Source organism: Maylandia zebra, linkage group LG8 (assembly GCF_041146795.1).
Source record: "Maylandia zebra isolate NMK-2024a linkage group LG8, Mzebra_GT3a, whole genome shotgun sequence".
NCBI lineage: Eukaryota > Metazoa > Chordata > Actinopteri > Cichliformes > Cichlidae > Maylandia > Maylandia zebra.
Genome location: NC_135174.1, coordinates 20,627,083 through 20,646,071, shown reverse-complemented (window position 1 = coordinate 20,646,071; position 18,989 = coordinate 20,627,083). Strand labels below are relative to the sequence as shown.

Sequence of the window (18,989 nt, the reverse complement as noted above, 5' to 3'; positions counted from 1 at the left end):
ATTGTCAAAGATACTGGAACTTACAGTTACTTACATTATATAGTAGCACTTGCATGCGGTACTTTTACTTTGCAATGCTTTTGGGTGCAGTGGCTTGTTCTTCATTGTTAATGCAGCATATGTATGTAAAGTGTCTGAACACCACTTCCACATATACTCAATGAAGTATGCACAACAAGCTCAAGCTGCTAGAAGACTGAAAGCTTGCTAATGCATCAATGATAGTGTGCTTTTTTTAATGTATACTGTGCTATAATAACACTGTATATTAAAGTATTTTCACTTAAAACATTTAAGTGCATTTGCTTACTATAATGCTCATAGTTATGAATGCAGGAAAAGTGAGAAATGTTTATTTATTTTTTTACATTTTATACTAAGGTATTATTAATTGATTTAATGCATTAGCATCACTTAGTCAAAGTCACTGTCCATATGAGAAAAAGTGACCACTTCATTGGCTCGTAATGTAGAAATGTATCCCAAACTATTATTTGCTGTTCACTTCATTATGTAAGCATTATGTTGGTGGAAAATTAAACTAGGCTCTTTGGCCCCTTTTTTTCCCTAAATAACCCACCCACACAGTCACTTGAAGAACTGTTACTGGTCAAACAGCTGCACCTCTTTCAGAAGCCGTAGTGGTTTTAGCAATGTGCATGCTTTGGCAAAAAAAAAGTGGCTTTAGAACCTCTTAGAAGGGATCTCCAATCCCACAGAGATGTGCCAGTTCAATTAACTTGGCTATAAACATTATGGATGAGGATTAGTGGGATAGATGAGAAGCAGTGAAGTTTAATGGACTTCCATGAAAGCCATATGTTCTTTTTATGCCCTGTCTGTAGTTACAGTATCCTACTGAGTACACAAGAGAGTCACTGTAAAAACAAAACATAAAAACTCAGCAACAGGCAATTTATGAAATGAATGTACTTCTGCATTTTGACAAATGGTGTCAGTGTTTTTCCTTTAATCAGGGGTCACCTGCTCAGGCAAACTGCATTTTAAAAATGTTGATTCTGTATTAAGGATTTATGTTTTTCGATTACATAACAAGCAAACCGAAGCAGCACATACAAAATAGATGCACTCCCCTTTCTTCATTCACCACTGGAACTGGGCTGTGCTATGGCACGAGTTTCTAAAGTTTAATTTTAATTGCATTTGCTTCGAATTATCTGATATAATAGGAAATTATGCTGTGTGATAGAGAGGATTAACTGTTCATTAAAGTTGAGAAGGGATGGCTCCTGTAACAGGAGTCTTTTAGCCATCTGTCTCCAGCCACAGTGTGAACCCCAGATGGTGTATAGCATTCTGCATGGGGTCTCAGTAAATGGAGCTGGAAGATAACTCCCTATTTACTGTTAACCATACGCTAGCTACAGATTTATTAACAAAAATCATAAAGAAATATGCAAAAACATCATAATTTGTAGCTACATCAGCAAACACACTCCAGGTTACTTTTTGTAGCATTTTCCTACACTATAATTGGTGCACACTGCCCCCTGGTTGTGATAGTCACAACACACACTAGCAAACCTGTTGAACAGGAAGACTTCCACCCCTGTTCTGCAAGGTACTTTCTTCCTAAAGAGTGACTTTTAATGCTATGAAACAGAAAAGCCAAAAGTTTTTCTTATTATCTGTTTGCTAAATACCTTCTCTATAGGGATTTTGTGAAAAACCCCAAAACTCTAGCCCGGATAGTAGAAGAGACAAATCCTGGGTGCCCTTTAACACAAAAGGCAGACAGTCTAAAACCGAGGAGGACAGCCTGACAGTCTGGGGGAGATTAGAGGCACACAACAGATGTTACTCCTTGATTAACAATAGTGTCTGCCAGGGGTGAGTCTCAGCTCCCCACCCTTCTGAGGCCCACTATATTAATTCCAGCTCCTAGGAAATATATTGATTTACTGTACATAATGTTATGGGACAGGGATGATAATTTGCAGTCCTTTAACAATGCATAGAAAAAGCATGGACTTCATGAATTGAATTGCCACTGGCTCATCCAGTGGACCCATATTTAAACAAACAGTGAGCTAAACCAACTTTAAGGTGAGATACCCACCTCTTGTAAAAATACTTGTTTAAATAAACTGATAAAAGTGTACAACGACCACAAGCACACGTCTGTTTTATATGTTTAAGAAGTTAGAAGGCAAGCAAATATTGTGTGCAGGTTACCACATATACACCAGCTGCACAGCGTTTGTGTGTGCATGTATGAAAAGCTAAACTTGTATGGCTTTGCTGCTGTAGGTCATGATAAAGACTGAATTTAGTTCCTGGAAGAACATCTGCTTGCAATAAATCTATTTATTCAGGATTGGCCTGTGCTGTACTGGAACTGATAATGTAAGGTGGAACAAGCTATGTATATAGAACATGCATTTTACTCCCTCACCCTGTCTGTAAGTCACACGCACTCGGTAGGTTATCATGTTACACTGCTGTGTATTGTGAAAGTACCCTGTCTATATGCTCAGATCAAAACTGTGATTACTTTTCATTACAACAGGGTTGCTCACACCATTAGTTGTAGGCGCGGGGTGGTCTCTTTTACAAAAAACATCAGAGGATAATATTTTCATTTCTACCATAACAAGCTTCGACTGAATTGTGTATGAGGTATAAATAAACTAAAGAAACGCAAAGAATATGAGAAAACTAAAAAAGATTGTAGCATAAATAACTCGTGGGACACCCCTCGCCCCTACCCAAAGTGGTACGGCTCGCGTATGTTGTCACAGGCTCATTAGCGTGCAGTCTTGTTGGACAGTAGAGCACTGGGTTAATGTTGTAGTCTGCAGGAGCTGCCTTGAGCTGAAGTAAGCTTCCTGTTCTTTTTTTTCTTTAGTAAAACATAACTCAACACGGTCAACCGAAACTAACCAGTTGCCCGGTGGTTGTTGAAGATACGAGACGCTCACCGTGATGATTGTGAGTGGCAGTTTTTAGTCTAAAAAAAAACTTTCTGGCTTAGCTAACTTTGAATCTGTTACTACTATGTCATAAAGAGTGAGGTGCGATGTTCCTCTGTGTTTTGAAAGTGCGTGGTTTCTGTTAATGTAATATTTATGGTGACACATTAGAAGTAACTCCCAGCAAAGTGTTGTCGGTGAAAACAAAACATAGCTAAAAGTAGTAGTTAGTTAGCTTAGCAACTTTTCCTCTTGTGTACTGCCTTAGCCATGCCCTTTTTGTGTTTTGCCTAGGTTATTACTTGCATAAATTCTACTGTAAATGATTTTGTCTTCTGCCGCTTATTATATTTATGTTTTGTCACTATAATTTGTGATTTAATATTGTAGGGACTTATAATAATTATATATAAAAAAGATATAATAGTAAGTTTGTCCATTCATCCACTCAGCATTTTTGACAGTAAGTATAAATTCATCCACATACATTTGTAAAGTGACTTTGAAGTCCAGACATTCTGATCTCATACTGGATTTTCCCTCACGCATTGCAAAAGAAGTCAGTGTTGGTTAGTTAGTGACAAATGTATAAGACTTTTAAAATACATTTTACAGGTATTTATTTGCTGGTGGGACATTGGTGGCCCATCTATTTCTCAGATCCGTGTGTAGTTACACTCTATGCTGTTTTTCTTATCTTTATCTTACCAACCTTACCCTCGGGTATGAAGTCAGGACTGGCTGATACACAGTCCAACAGATTCTGCAATTTAAGTGGATGTTGGGATCATAAACACAAGAACTTGTTAACTTGTTAAACCTGAACTACTGGCTGTGTCCCATAGCTATAATTGGGTCTGATAAAATTTATAGGTGGCTTGTATCATTTATTAGGGTTACATTAGGTGACTTGTCCTTGAAGTACAGATGTATTTATTTTTTACTTTCTGTACATGCATGTGTAATATCTATTTTTCACAATTAGCAGCTTGTGGCCTTTCTGTCATAATCCTGTTTGCTTCTGTGAGCTCCCATCACAGTAATTTCTTTGCCAGACTCATTTCCCTTTCATAAAGGATTTTAGAAAAGGGGTTTAAGGGAGTGTTTGTGTTGGTAACTTGGACTAGCTTAGTTTTCAGGGCCTTTTCTTCTAAAATTAAGAGGCATCCACCTGGATGGTTGGCAAGCTCCTCTGAAAAACTGTTAAACAGTTTTAGCTCAAGGACACGAGTGACTGCCTATCAGAACTTGCCTTAAACAATATGTAAATATCCTGTGTACTGTAATGCCATTGTTGCAGCATTGTTCACTTCCATGAGACAATGTTGGGACTACATGGTATGTAGTCAGAGGGAAGGCAGTGTTTAGGTTGGATAAATTCCTGCATGTAAACCCCAGGAGTAGTCTCTCCCCTGCATTATAATGTCCACTCAATGTGCCTTATTCTTATTTTGGTCCATTAACATGCAATGCTATTCCAATGTCGTTGTTGTGTCTTCAAGCCTCTGTAATTAAGTGACTTGGCTAGATTTAGAATTCAAGTGGACAGCATTTCTCTCCAACTTGGACAAGTTTGTTGAAAGCCTTGATTACAGAGATCCACAAAGCCGTTGTTCTGGACAAATGTATACAGTGCAAGTGATTATGTATGAGAAAATTAAACAGCAGGCCTGCTTTAAAACGTAGGCCTCCTTGGCTGCCATGCATAGCCATGCTGAGCCTTTGTGTTTATGGTAAGTGGGCAGCTGCATGCTTGTGAGACCTTGGCTGTACCCCAGGCCCTCAACTGAGTCTGATAACTGCTATTGAAGCCTCCCAGCCATGCTCATTTCTGACTATTCACTCACTGCTTTAAATGTAGTGCACCTCCTGTTTGACATAGCCTAATTTCTGTGAACATGCAGACAGCTGTGGGCTAGCCTGCCTCCTACAATGAGTTTCATAAATTTCATTTCAGTCAGTCAGCCGTGACAGTACTTAGTAGCACCTGCCCTTTGTGAGACCAGCTTATGAGAGTACCAACAAAGAAAGTTTCAGGTTTCAAAATCTTGAATTTCATAGTAAGAATTCTGCATGTTGATATTGTTTTAAATTTGGATGTATGTTCCAGCATATCCACAGATACAAAAGCGCAACACTAGTTTGACACTATGTCATTCACATATCTGGTCTATGATGTAGTATCACTAGCTATATTAATTCAAACACCACCATGTCATTAGAGACTGTTCAAATGCGAGTCCAAATATGGGGCCTGCATGCAGCTCAAAGATGAACAACATCAGTGCCAACAGCTTGGGGAAACAAGCTTTTTAGGAACATGCATATTCTTTCCAAGGGAGTGTTTCTGCAGAGAGCCACAGCCAGGCATTTACCCAGCATTCCTTTCACAAGTGGTGCAGTCATGAAGAGCAGCATAAATCCCTCAGTTCGTTTTTAAGTCTGGCCATCTCAGGTGCTCAGCAGATGCTCAGATTATTGAGATGGCCACAATCCTGGGATTGTTGAGGGCAGGACACAGCTCCAGCTGCCATTCTTTTGTGCACATCAAAAGAGGATGCGTGGAAATTTATCTTGACATCCTCGCCATCACAAGATGTTTGTGTATCAGTGTACCCAGACGAGAGCTTTAAATTTAAGCACTGCGATATCTTTCAAATGGGTACATAATAATCTTATAAGTAGTTTAGAAGTGTATTATACACTTGATTTGGGGCTAAAACAATCATATGTTGTTTTCCACCAGCTGTCCAAGTGCTATATAGATGGATTAGTATTAGCTCTGATTGCCCATCAGACACAAAGCTGCTAAATCCTTATATAATGGTGGCCCAACCCATGGGATTACACCGTAAGTCATGTATGGCAAAGCTGTTCAAATTGACGAAACAGGGGTGCACTTATTTTAGATGTGCAAACCCAGTTTAAGTAAAAAAAAAAGTGTCATTTCTTTTCTCTTTTCATAGAAAAAACAGTAGGGTATCTGGAGGTTTTGAGACCTTGGCTGACTTTAAAGCAGACATTTGCTTTAACTTGACCCAATCAATTCTGTGGTTTCCTGTCGTGTCCTATCTCATTTACGCTGTGCCATAGCTTTCTGTTTCTGACAACCTAAAGCTGCGATGGTTGAAAGCCTTCTAGTGACCACAAAGGAAGCGTGGAGTCCCATCAGCTTGCCCAAGGCGGCTTATTGTTGTGTTTCAGAAGGGCTGCTGTCACTGCAGACTTGGCTGCTGTCACTGCAGACTTTGCTGCAGTCAGTCAGCAGCCTGTTTGCATGTGATGGAAGGCCACGTCTGAGGAGCACGTCCTGCAACGTTGTTCCCCTTTTATAGAGATTAGACTTCTCAGTTGTCATAGTGTCAGCTGCCCTGGCTCAGATAAAGCGTTATCGCGCTGCAGAACCATAGAGACTCCCACTGATTCCCGATAATGCCAGCATCGTTAATGGAGGTGATTCGAGTTTTGACATCAGAAGGGGAGTGGCACCCCTTGGGCAGAAATTCTAGATACCTCATTTGGCAGATTACACCGTCTATGAGCACAGCTGTGCATGCAGTATTAGGTGAGTGGGTTGGGTGTAACCATTAAGCACTAGTCATGCTATGGTATGGCTTCCACATTTGTTTTACAGGTTTGTCTGTACAAGAAAAGGCAGACCAAGCTAGCCTTTGCCAGAACTTATTCACACACTGACACAAGTTTAAATGGCTTTTAAAGGCTGCAAGGTTAGGCTTTTATAATTGTGTATTCAACTCATGTCATGGAGCCGAGGAATGTTTATAATTATGTCATAAACCTCACCCATTTAAAGCACTCAGTTCAGATTTATGGGAGATGGGATTTGTGGGATAAAAATGAAATGCCCAAGCATGAGAAAGATGATTAAGCCGCTGCTACAGCGGTGGTTGTTTACAATTTTAGAATTAAGAATGTAGGACTCGATTTTTTGTCTTTTTCCATCCTTCTAGGGAAGGGAGACGTAATTTAATTACCTCTTTGTTCAAATAAATGTCAGAACTTTTCTCATGTTTGGGCAAACTTTCTTTTCTCTTTGTTAATGTCGCTTACGTATGTCACCAAGTCATTCAGTGTAATATATAAACAACTGTTTCCTCTGTCCAAGCACATCCATAGCTATCTCTGCAGTGAAACAGATCTCTGAGGTTAATATTCATGCACAGTGTAATCGGCCTGACCCACTCCAGCTTCAGGCTTTTATGTGTCCTTTTCTCAACACACAGGCCACAAGTTAAAACTGCCAGACATCCTTGAGTGGTGTTGATCTTGTTTTATATAACTCTGCTAAAAACGTCCTTCTAGTTAAGTTGTTTTCTTCATGTGGTAAGTGCTTGTAATGGAAATCATATGCCGAATGCAAATGCCACCTTCAGCATGTCAGCTCCTGCAGGGTCTTGTGATGCTCTTCCCCCAACATCCCTCACGCACACACACTTTACCCCACCGCCGGCAACCTCAGATGTCGCCTTTATTGTTTCCCACGGTGTCTCATCTTCTGCACAAAGCACTCTTTTGTTTTGCATGCACCATCTCCCCCCCCCCCCCCCCCTTTTTTTTTTTTACTCCACTTGCAGTTGTTCTGTCATTTAAGTGCACACCCTCTGACCTTGCATGCAACGTACGAAGATCTTGTGTCCACTTCACTTTATTTCAGTCGCCTATCTTACTTGGCTTCGTGTGGTACTGATCTAGTGGTTGTAAAATTCTTCATGATGATTATATAGATTTATATCTGTGACTAATCAGCAGTTTTACTGTAATCATGGCACAGCATTAATACGAAGAAGGTTGTTTTAATAACCGCAAGGTCAGCTATTCCCAGCCAGCCCCTGAGGATTCAATTACACAACTTTGACTTTGCTCTATTCCTTGCTGTGTGCTTAATGGAACACTTTTGAGGAAACTTGCTCTCTGTACTATAAAAACAAGCAAAAATAAAACAAGGTATAGAGTTCCACTTTTGTTGTTAGGTTGGAGAGAACATTGAAGTGAAACACCTTGTAATATTAATCTATCGATGGCAGCATGACGAAATAGGTGACGCCTTGTCAATCAAAGCGAGTGTTTGCTGGGAATGTTTACTCCATTGAGAATAATAAACAGAGCTTGTCGAGCCATTGACCTCCTTGAAATTTCCACTATCTATCTTCCAGATGTTGAACAGGATGCTCCTGTGTAGAGTGACGGGCGAGTTGGAGAATTTATCAGTATTAAATGCTCATCTCTGCACATGCAAGTTAGATCTAAAAAGTTAAAAGCTTGCTCATTCGTGAAAGAATGTGTTATTTGTGGTTTCATGGTTGTCATAAGTGTGCGTGCCTGTGCAACGTTAACAGGCCAGTGATTGAAATCATTTGATAGACTTAAACTAAGCATGCATTATCTACCCAGGGTATAATTTAATCTGATCAAACCATCCTAACTAGCTTTGTACTGTTTAGTTTGACCTAATGGTGACAGGTTACCCCATGTAGTCCTTATTACAGTACTTGCTAATAAGCATTGTTAAAAAAATAAATAAATACAAGTATTAGTAAGTATTAATTGAAGTAGACTATGAAACCTGTTTAGATTTAGCTGTGAAACATTTTTTTTTACCTAATTCTCTCCCTTGATGCATGCTATTTGTGCCATCCAAATGACCAATGAAGGGGTTGACTTACAAGTTGGCTTTTATAGTAGCAAGATGAAACCTTATAAAGAATGTGACATTTGCACATTTTCCCATTTTATACAGCTACAGTAAGAGTGAGAATGTATTTCAGTGTTTAAGCAGTGACACAAATCCCCCTTTGGGGATGGATGAGAAAGGGCATCCGGCGTAAAACTGCCAAATCAAACGTGGAGCTACCTGCTGTGGTGACTCCTTGTAACAAGGCAGATGTATGCAACAGTTGAATTGTCTCCTGATGATTTGAAGAGCAAATGTACTGGTGATCAGGTGGGGAAAGCCCTGACCCACTTTTTAAGTTTTGCTTCTAGGTGTGGTAGAATTAGAATTATTGGGTTTTTACAAAATGTTATGGGATTGGTTTAGATCACTGGGTAGAGCAGGAGACCTATGTGCTGTAAGACTAATGCAGAGGTTTGGGTTTGAATCTGACACGAGGACATTTACTTGTGTTATAGTTTGATTACTTAGCTGAATACATCGTGTAAATTTTTGTAAAATTGTTGGAAAGCTACAACTGGAACATGACAAATGGGTAATGTTTTACATAGCATAAGCATGTTATTATTTTCATTGCATGCCCACATTAGCATATAGCTCAAAGCATACAGCCTGACAGCTGCTAATGTGACTGTAGCTCTAACTATTCTCAAGGAGAGAGATTTCCTGTAAGACTTTTAAGATTAACTTTTGATATCATTAGGAGTTTAGTAGTTGAAGCTGAGATGATGATAGTGTCCCTCCATAAAAAGGAGTTTGTCTTCTCCTCCTGCTTGATGGCTCTCTGCTTATATGGTCGATAGAATGTCAGAAATGTACTGAATTATAATCCTGGGCTCATCTTTGTGTGTCTGCTCAGGATTGGACCGAGGAGTGAAGCACATTCTGGGAGGAGCCGAGGGTGGGCGTCTTTAATTTATGAGAAATCAGTCTGCTAACGCCGTGCTCATCGAGATGTCCTCCAGCTTAACTTGGCATTACCGTAACGACGTGGGACAAGCATGTGCGTTGCCATGGTGATCATTTACCCCAAAACACTGGAAAAGAAGGGTGCCGATGATGTAACAACCAAACGCACAAATTTTGTCCCGGTAAGAGGTTATTTTTTATTCATGTGAGCAGATGTTTTGTGAGTGTGTGTCTCTGTGTGTTATTTCACATGTTTACATAAAATGACACAACCTAACCACGAGACTTCACCCAATGAGGAAGAGGACAATGTTCTGCTCAGGTTTAGGAAGTTATTGCTGGCCACTCATTACTCCATAGCACTTTTTTGATTCTGCATTTTATTTTTCTAATTTGCCAACTTTAACCAGAGCTACAAAATCTTAGTCAGTAATAATCCACTCTGTTGAACCCCCCCACCCCCCATTTTTTTTACCAAAATGATATTCACAGATTCACTAGAAACGAGTATTATAGTGCTCTATCTACTAGGATAAGCAGCTCTGACTCAGCACAGAGTAAAAATTCCCCCACTAATATGGACTGACTTTGCCCTCTTAGTCCCATGAAATGAAGTCATCATGTTCACGGGCTGAGCATCCATCAGAGGAATTTATGGTGGAATGCTTTCTCTCTCTCTTTCTCTGCGTTGCCGAGTTGCACGTAGGACCAGTAACGCATACACAGAATCTGTCTTTCCAGTAGTTGTTGTTTTTGCTTCTTTTTATTTGTTGGTTTACTGACTTGTAATTATTAAAGCCTGTTCTACATTTTATTTTTGTGGCTTTCCTGTAAGCTGAAAATTTTCTTTTTTTTTCTTTTTCTACAGTTCCAGGCACAGACCATGAGCCAGGGGACAGCACTTTTCTCTTGCGGACTCATGGGTAAAGGTTTGCATTATGTGACATGGATAAAATCTTAGATCTTTAACTTATTTACATGTTGCACATTTCTTACAATAACAAACAGGACAGGAAGTGTTGTTATAAAGTAGTTACAGTGGGGCAAAAAAGTATTTAGTCAGCCACCGATTGTGCAAGTTCCCCCACTTAAAATGATGACAGAGGTCAGTAATTTGCACCAGAGGTACACTTCAACTGTGAGAGACAGAATGTGAAAAAAAAATCCATGAATCCACATGGTAGGATTTGTAAAGAATTTATTCGTAAATCAGGGTGGAAAATAAGTATTTGGTCACCTCAAACAAGGAAAATCTCTGGCTCTCACAGACCTGTAACGTCTTCTGTAAGAAGCTTTTCTGTCCCCCACTCGTTACCTGTATGAATGGCACCTGTTTGAACTCATCATCTGTATAAAAGACACCTGTCCACAGCCTCAAACAGTCAGACTCCAAACTCCGCCATGGCCAAGACCAAAGAGCTTTCGAAGGACACCAGGAAAAGTATTGTAGACCTGCACCAGACTGGGAAGAGTGAATCTACAATAGGCAAGCAGCTTGGTGTGAAAAAATCAACTGTGGGAGCAATCATCAGAAAATGGAAGACATACAAGACCACTGATAATCTCCCTCGATCTGGGGCTCCACGCAAGATCTCATCCTGTGGGGTCAAAATGATCATGAGAACGGTGAGCAAAGATCCCAGAACCACACGGGGGGACCTGGTGAATGACCTGCAGAGAGCTGGGACCAAAGTAACAAAGGTCACCATCAGTAACACACTACAACGGCAGGGAATCAAATCCCGCAGTGCCAGACGTGTTCCGCTGCTGAAGCCAGTGCATGTCCAGGCCCCTCTGAAGTTTGCCAGAGAGCACATGGATGATACAGCAGAGGATTGGGAGAATGTCATGTGGTCAGATGAAACCAAAGTAGAACTTTTTGGTATAAACTCAACTCGTCGTGTTTGGAGGAAGAAGAATACTGAGTTGCATCCCAAGAACACCATACCTACTGTGAAGCATGGGGGTGGAAACATCATGTTATGGGGCTGTTTTTCTGCCAAGGGGACAGGACGACTGATCCGTGTTAAGGACAGAATGAATGGGGCCATGTATCGTGAGATTTTGAGCCAAAACCTCCTTCCATCAGTGAGAACTTTGAAGATGAAACGAGGCTGGGTCTTCCAACATGACAATGATCCAAAACACACCGCCCGGGCAACAAAGGAGTGGCTCCGTAAGAAGCATTTGAAAGTCCTGGAGTGGCCTAGCCAGTCTCCAGACCTCAACCCCATAGAAAATCTGTGGCGGGAGTTGAAAGTCCGTGTTGCTCGGCGACAGCCCCAAAACATCACTGCTCTCGAGAAGATCTGCATGGAGGAATGGGCCAAAATACCAGCTACTGTGTGTGCAAACCTGGTAAAGACCTATAGTAAACGTTTGACCTCTGTTATTGCCAACAAAGGTTATGTTACAAAGTATTGAGTTGTATTTTTGTTATTGACCAAATACTTATTTTCCACCCAGATTTACGAATAAATTCTTTACAAATCCTACCATGTGGATTCATGGATTTTTTTTTCACATTCTGTCTCTCACAGTTGAAGTGTACCTCTGGTGCAAATTACTGACCTCTGTCATCATTTTAAGTGGGGGAACTTGCACAATCGGTGGCTGACTAAATACTTTTTTGCCCCACTGTATGTACTAGATGGTCTATGATTAAAGTCTAGTGCATTTTGTTCATTGTAGCTTTATGTTTGGTGAAACATGTCTGGCAGGTGTTTTTGCCAACAGAAATAATACAGTAACGACTTTGTGTTGGGGGTTTAGCATTAATTTAAATTTTGCGGCACTCCTTGATGCTTCAATACTCCAGACATGCTGCAAAAGAGTCATATCTTTAGTTTTCTTCTAGCGGTAGGACATACTTTACAGTCTCTGTTTTGTATAATTGGATGTATTATGTCCTTGCAGTTACTTGGCATTGAGTGTGTAAGAATTGAAAATGTCCTGGCATAGAACAGAGCTATACCAGAAGGCCTTTTGTTCTTTGTCCTACCCGTGTATTGTGGATGGCATTTTGGGGAATTTTATCTCCAGTGAAGAAGAATAGACCTTTTGCATACCAGAAGTGGGCAGTGGCCTCGATGTTTAGTATCTGACTCAGAGTTGACCAACCAGTTCATTTGGCATATCTGTTCTGTGGTTTACGAGTGTTGTTTCTATGACAATAACAGGTGTTTGCATGGTAGCTTTGGTTTCGGAGAATATCTGACCATTGACTGCAAATACCGAGCTGGTCTGATGCATCGCTCTTGTAAATCTCAACGAAGAGATGAAAAGCTGTAGTTAGAAGCTTATTGACATTTGCTCAGGCATGTTGAGTCAGTTGGACGTTGAGCTCCATTCCCTTTTCCAATCAGCTGTACTTACAGACAGTGACGCTAAAGCAGTGGCTGCAGGGCAGTATTTATTTTTAGTGCCAATTAAACAAAGCAGTGAGTAGTGTCAACACAAAGTACACATGGTGACACCCATGCTTATGCATTGCATAAGTTGCGGGTACTAAACAATTGTAGTACCTAGGACTAAAAGCAATTTTCTTTGTTTGAGATTCATCTCCTAAAGGAGTTTGCACAGTGCTGCAGGGGTGTATAATGGTGGATTTTTAATTGTATCTTAATATATTTTTAAAATCTTTGTGTAAATTTGACACTAGGGAGTAAATTTGCAGTCCTGCATGAGTATGGAGCTGTTGTTGAAAACTGCTGAAGAGACTGAAGTGAAAAAAGAGGGAAAGTAACAGATTAGCACTGGAGTTTGAACACTGCATTAAGATCTGTGGGCAGCTGTTGATTGATCAACACACTTTCAGTTCAAGTTTAGCCCTTACATTGTTTCCCATATTGTAGGTGGGATTGTGTTTGGGTGTCTTTTGTTTTTTAAAGGCAGTTTCATTCATGTAAATGTGGTCTGTCTGTTGCAGACACAAGCCGGTGGAGGGACATGGGTCACAGGTGTGCCATCCAGCGGAGGCCAGTTGGAACCAGCCTGGAGAGCCTGTGGGATGTTCTGCCAGAAGTGCACACAAGTTCTGCCCACTGGGACTGGGATGTTGGCTCCACTTCAAGCACAATCACTAACTTGTTGCAGGACCTAAGCCTAACAGAGGCCTCGCACTCCACCGCTCCCCCCAGCAAACGACAGTGCCGGTCCCTGTCTTGCTCAGACGAGCTCAGTGGTTGTCGCTCTTCCTGGCGTCCTCAGGGCTCTCGCGTGTGGACAGCTGTGGAAAAACGGAGGTGCCACAGTGGAGGAAGCGTCCAACGCAGCAGTATTGGAAACATGCAGAGTGGCTTTGCGGGCATGCAGCGCAGCTCCAGTTTCAGCCTGCCTGCCCGATCCAACACCCTTGAGCTGCCGTCTTTCACCCAGCGCCCTCCATGGTCTTCTGCGTTCACCAGCCTGACTCACTCCTCCTCTTCCTCAGTGCCCCTGTCCTCCGACCCTTCATCGCAGCCCCTCTACCTCTCTCATGAACAAATTTGTCTCCCTGAGCCTCGTGGACCGTCACCTCCCAGCTCCCCCGACTCCACTCCAGAACTGGAACGCCGTGGAGGACAGGGGGGTCTTCCCCGTAGTCGCTCACAACCATGCGTCCTCAATGAGAAGAAGACTGGTGTGAAGCGCAGGAGACCAGATGACACACACAAACAGAGGCCTTCACTGGATCTGGCAAAAATGACACAGGTTGGTATTTAACATGTAGATCAGATGATAATATAATATTTTTCTTTATTTAGACAGAAGAAACATTAAATACTGAAAACCTGCCAGTTTACCTCTTCCATTTAACAACACGTTGCACTCAAGATGCTGTCTGTTAATACACTGTATTAACTTTGAAACTGAGCCAGTCATAATTTATTAGGAGCTTTTTCCATTGGCGTTTTTATGTGGCATTTATTTATCGGTTAAACGCGCCACAACCCCATGACTTCAAGGAGGAGGATTACAGGAAATGGTCATACCAGCTGGAAGCTTTGCGAGGTCAATCAGTGTCAGTCACAAGCATTTTTCTCCTTATGTGTCGGATAAACAAAACACTTATGGTTAAGGTCACTCCATTGTTTCCCTCAGGCGTTGTCATTAAAGGCAATTGTTAATTCATGCAAGCCTATTCAGGGTCACATTCGATTATCTGAGCTTGTACTCACAGAGTTTGAAGAAAAGTAGCCCCATTAAATGTGCTACTGAATAAAGATAATTTGATCAAAGCAGGAATTACTAGAGGAATGATTAGCTTCGGTTGGTCGCTTCTGAAATTTGGATTTATCTGGACATCCTGGCAGGCGTTTGTCTGTTTGCCCCTCGAGCTCACACACACACACACGCACGCACACACACGGTGCAGTTTCACACATTCACTGGCTGGATCATAAACTTGGAGCTGGACTTGGCCCCTGTGAGAAAGTCACCCAGAGTTCAGCAGTGTCTTAACAACAACGCTGCTGTGACACGACAAACAGACGCCGCACGCGCTCCAAGCAGGAACGAGGTCAGCGTGGCGAAAACAACCTTAGATGAGGCAGAGAAATTTCAGGGTGCTTAGATTTGGATCTTCCCTGCTGCTCTTTGTCTCTGTTAAAAAGGCACAACTCTGACAGGTAGAAAAAAAACAAAAAAAACTTCCAGTGATCGGTAAATTTTGTTGCTTCACTTTCTTTTGAATTGAAGTGACTGGCGTAAGGCAAACCCTGGAGGAAATGACTTCCAAATGACTAGCATGAGAGGGATAAAATATCATTTGACTTTTAGCCTAGTTACGCAGATGAACTTTCTTCAGTCTTTTCTAAATGATTCATTACAGCAGTAGAATATAGAGTTTGACACGTAGGTTTATCACTCAAGCTGCTTACAGGTGGATGTTGAGGTGGTGGACGGGTGGAAACAGCAGGCATCCACACAAGGAACTGCAACTGGAATTTCAGAGGGAAAAATGGGAAATGTTCAAGTTTCCAGCCTGAATTAACTGCAACAATCCCATTATTCATAAACCCTTAATTGTCGTTATTGCTCTAATTGGTTCTGAGGAACAAGCTTTCACTTAAACCTATTTACATTTTATAGGTTAAGTGATTTCATTGAAAAAAGGACTAAATATGTTATATTTAAAGTATGAAGTGTGTAGTTGCCTTAGATTCAACAGAAATGACATTCACGTTTGATGATAGAGTAAGTCTGTTTGGCACTCAGCTCAAGGGCTTATATCGCTTCACACCCGTCGCCCTATCCGCATTCAAAGTCACCTTACTATTCAAAGATCGGTCTCAGTGCTGAGTGCGTCTCTAAAGTGTCCTCTCATCCACACGCCTCACTGGTGTGATTTACTCTCTGCGTGGTTCACTGTGACTGCAAGTGGAGCAGCTGTGGCAGAGGTTATAGATCGTCTCACAGGGGGGGATATGTGTCGGGTAAAGAGATATTGATTTCTGTAAATTCAGCTCAGTGCGTAGATCGCTCCCACTACCAGGCCTCATGAGCTATTGATCAGCTTTTATTGACGGAGAGTCAAGGTCAGTATGGATGAGGAGACTTTCTGCTCTCCTCTTCGTTTCATTCAGTGGGTGGGTGGGAACGAGGGAGCGTGACAGTAACAGACAACGCAGGCAGTACTTACTCATTAGCCTCATTTTTATTGGTGCAGTAAGTTATGTGAGGATACGCTGTCAAAGAAGATTTTGTGTGCATAACAAGTCTGCTACTCTAAATTAGAATTGTATTTGGTTAAGTTAACATCCGTGCCACTGTTTTTTTCCATATCCCAGACTAATTGTGACCTTATCAGTTTAGTCTCATGGTCTCTCAGGCGAGAAGTCTGAGAGACCTAATGCTGAAGGCAGCAATGTGACACTGGCCTGCTGCTGACAAATGCACCCGCTTGACTAGAGCCAAGAAAAACAGCAGCGCCCTTTTGATCTAGTAGAGACTTTACTCACTCATGCATAGATCTGACCACGATGCTCTCTATGTTTGCAACTCTTAGTGGGTGATAAATCCTGAAAAAGTGAGGTTATTTGTGAACTGACATTGAATCAGCTAGATTTGAAATCACATTTTTATCTATGCTGAGAGTAAAGAGGTGTGATTTGTCGAGTCATAATTAGGGAACTATCATTACGAATTGTTATGAGTTAAAACCTACAAATATTTCCCTCTAAAGGTTTTATGTATCTCATGTTACTATAAACTGTCCTTTCCTTTGTGGTCTTAAAACTTACATTTGATTTATCTCTTATCTATTTATTAATCGCAACTCACTTGGCTGTGAGCTGCATGTCTAACAGTCCCATGCTTGTTTCATGTTATATAAGCACACAAGTGACAGCAGGTTTCACAGAGCTCCTATTCTCCCGTGTCCCTCTGCCCTAACACCGTAACAGTCAGGCATGAGGCAGCTGTCCTGCCTTCTACACATTAGCTGTACAGATTGGAAAAGCCTCAGTTGTAAAGCTTCTCGTTCCAGCGTGCACAGCTGTCACAGGACTTGCCCACAGCAGTGCTGGCACACATGTATTTGCCTACAAAAGGTTCTGGGTTTCCCAGATGTATGTGGGTGTTGTGCAGAGTCAAAAGGCCAACATGAGTGATGTCTGCCTCCTGGGTATCTGGCTACTTGCTGTTTTCCAATCTCTCCCATCGGCCTTCAGATCACAGTTAACAGTCTCACATGCTGTCTGTAATGGAAGCTAAATTTGTATCCTTCAAATCTTGTTATATTTTTATATTATAGAGTTTCTTGACCAGTGTCCAGCACTGACCTCACTCAGTCACCCACATGCTGTTTGAGTACAGTAGTGGGATTGTTTTCATAAGACGTCTGTGTGCCTTTAGCCATGCTTGTGTCCTCTTTAGGATATGGGTCATACTCCAGGAAGGGAAATGTTTTGTGGTTTAAGTGCAAGTCTGCTTCCTTGAGAGCATGAATTCAAGGCCTCTAAAAAAAATTCATTGGCTCTCCACAGAAACTTCGGAATTTCCACAGTCTGAGCTGCCCAGGATTCACAGGCGAGGACGGCCGCGAGTCCAGCCAGGCTACCCCCACCCTCAGGAGCACCACTCAGCGCGATACTGACGACTCAAACGAGCACAGCTTCAAGGACATTCAGCCTCAGACCAAAGAGGGCGAGATCACCAGCACCGTGTCGTCAGACACCGCTACAGAGGATGCAGACTGGAACTCCACCGATTGTGACGACATGACACCAGGAACGACCAATGGGAAAGACAGTGAGCCTTTCTGGGCAGGTCTGTGCAGCATGAGGAAGGATCAGCTTGGAGGCGAGCTAGATATTGAACAAATTGAGAGGAACTGAGCGGGACTGCCTTCCTCCTGGGGGAAGCTAATTTAGAGGACTGAAAGAAGAACAGTGCTGATAGTCTTAAGGAAAAAGCAAGTGGAAAGCTAATACAATGAGTGTTCTAGCACTTGTCTTTATTTTTTCCCTTGTGGAGAATTTTGAACAGGAGCTTTGTGTGCTAAACGCCTATTTTTGTGGACTTTGTGTAGTCAGAAGCTACTCCCCCACTGTGTGGTATCTTAAACGTGTCTCAGGAGAACAAGAAAGTCAGGGAGGATGGATGTGGGTGAAAATAGAACTGATAAATATAAAAATGATTATGTTGGCTCACAGACTGGGGTCTTTAACATTTCTCTGTAACCCTGATTACCCTAATTGTACTAGATATGGAGAGAATTCACAGCGGGTTTGTAAAAATTCTCTGCTCCAGGAAGAGGGTCTTTTCCTTTGACGTTCTTCAGTAGTACGTGGGTACATGATGGAGAAAAATGGAGACTACTTCATGAGTTACTGTTAGTAAAACCCCTTTCACTTTTACTGAGCAACAGGCTGCACGCACACACCATAAAGTATACTGAAGAGCTTAACATTTCACACAGTAACATCGGGCTTATCTCTGGATCTCTGCTCCTGTATGTTTGAAGAAACGTGATGCTAATAGCGTTAATATTCTTTCTTTTTACGATTTGTAACTACAGAGTTATGTAAAACATGAGCATATTTCTATACGAATAAACACACTTTTTAAAGTGTCATTTGTAACTTCATTATTTAAGTGTTTTTTTCTTGTCATGACATATGGGATCTCTGGACTATGTTTAAAGCAGATTTTAAACTCAGCTAAATTATTTACCATTGGAGCAATTAAAGGATTCTGTGACTGCCAAATCCCTTTCTGGCCACTTGCACGTCTGCTATTTCACCATGGACTGCAAATTTAAACAGACAGAGGGGGAAAAAAGATAAATAATTATACTTTTGTGCAGCCGATTAACAAAGGTGATTAAAGCTAGATCAGCAGCTGCATCCAAGCAGTTTTCATCAGAGTGTCCAAAAATTTTGTGTGCGCGGAAATCAACTTTTACATCCTGAGGCATCTGAGGGGGAGCCATAAATTCAGCCTCGTAACCCTTATCCAATTCAGCGTTGCTG

The 18,989-nt window shown here is 41.5% G+C and overlaps 1 protein-coding gene across 3 annotated transcripts; it reads left to right on the top strand.

Moving 5' to 3' along the window:
• Positions 1 to 2,777: 2,777 nt before the first annotated feature.
• fam53b (family with sequence similarity 53 member B) lies at positions 2,778 to 18,592 on the top strand. 3 transcript variants are annotated; one of them, XM_004561187.2, is made up of 5 exons: positions 2,778 to 2,840; positions 9,485 to 9,716; positions 10,403 to 10,463; positions 13,463 to 14,226; positions 17,502 to 18,592. In XM_004561187.2, exons 2-5 carry the CDS (start codon positions 9,627 to 9,629, stop codon positions 17,850 to 17,852), a joined length of 1,266 nt encoding a protein of 421 aa, XP_004561244.2. In that variant the 5' UTR covers positions 2,778 to 2,840; positions 9,485 to 9,626; the 3' UTR covers positions 17,853 to 18,592. The 3 variants fall into 3 exon arrangements, with proteins under 3 accessions (XP_004561244.2, XP_004561245.2, XP_004561243.2); XM_004561188.3 differs by having other exon boundaries at positions 2,780 to 2,952; positions 10,403 to 10,457; XM_004561186.3 differs by having other exon boundaries at positions 2,780 to 2,952.
• Positions 18,593 to 18,989: the final 397 nt, after the last annotated feature.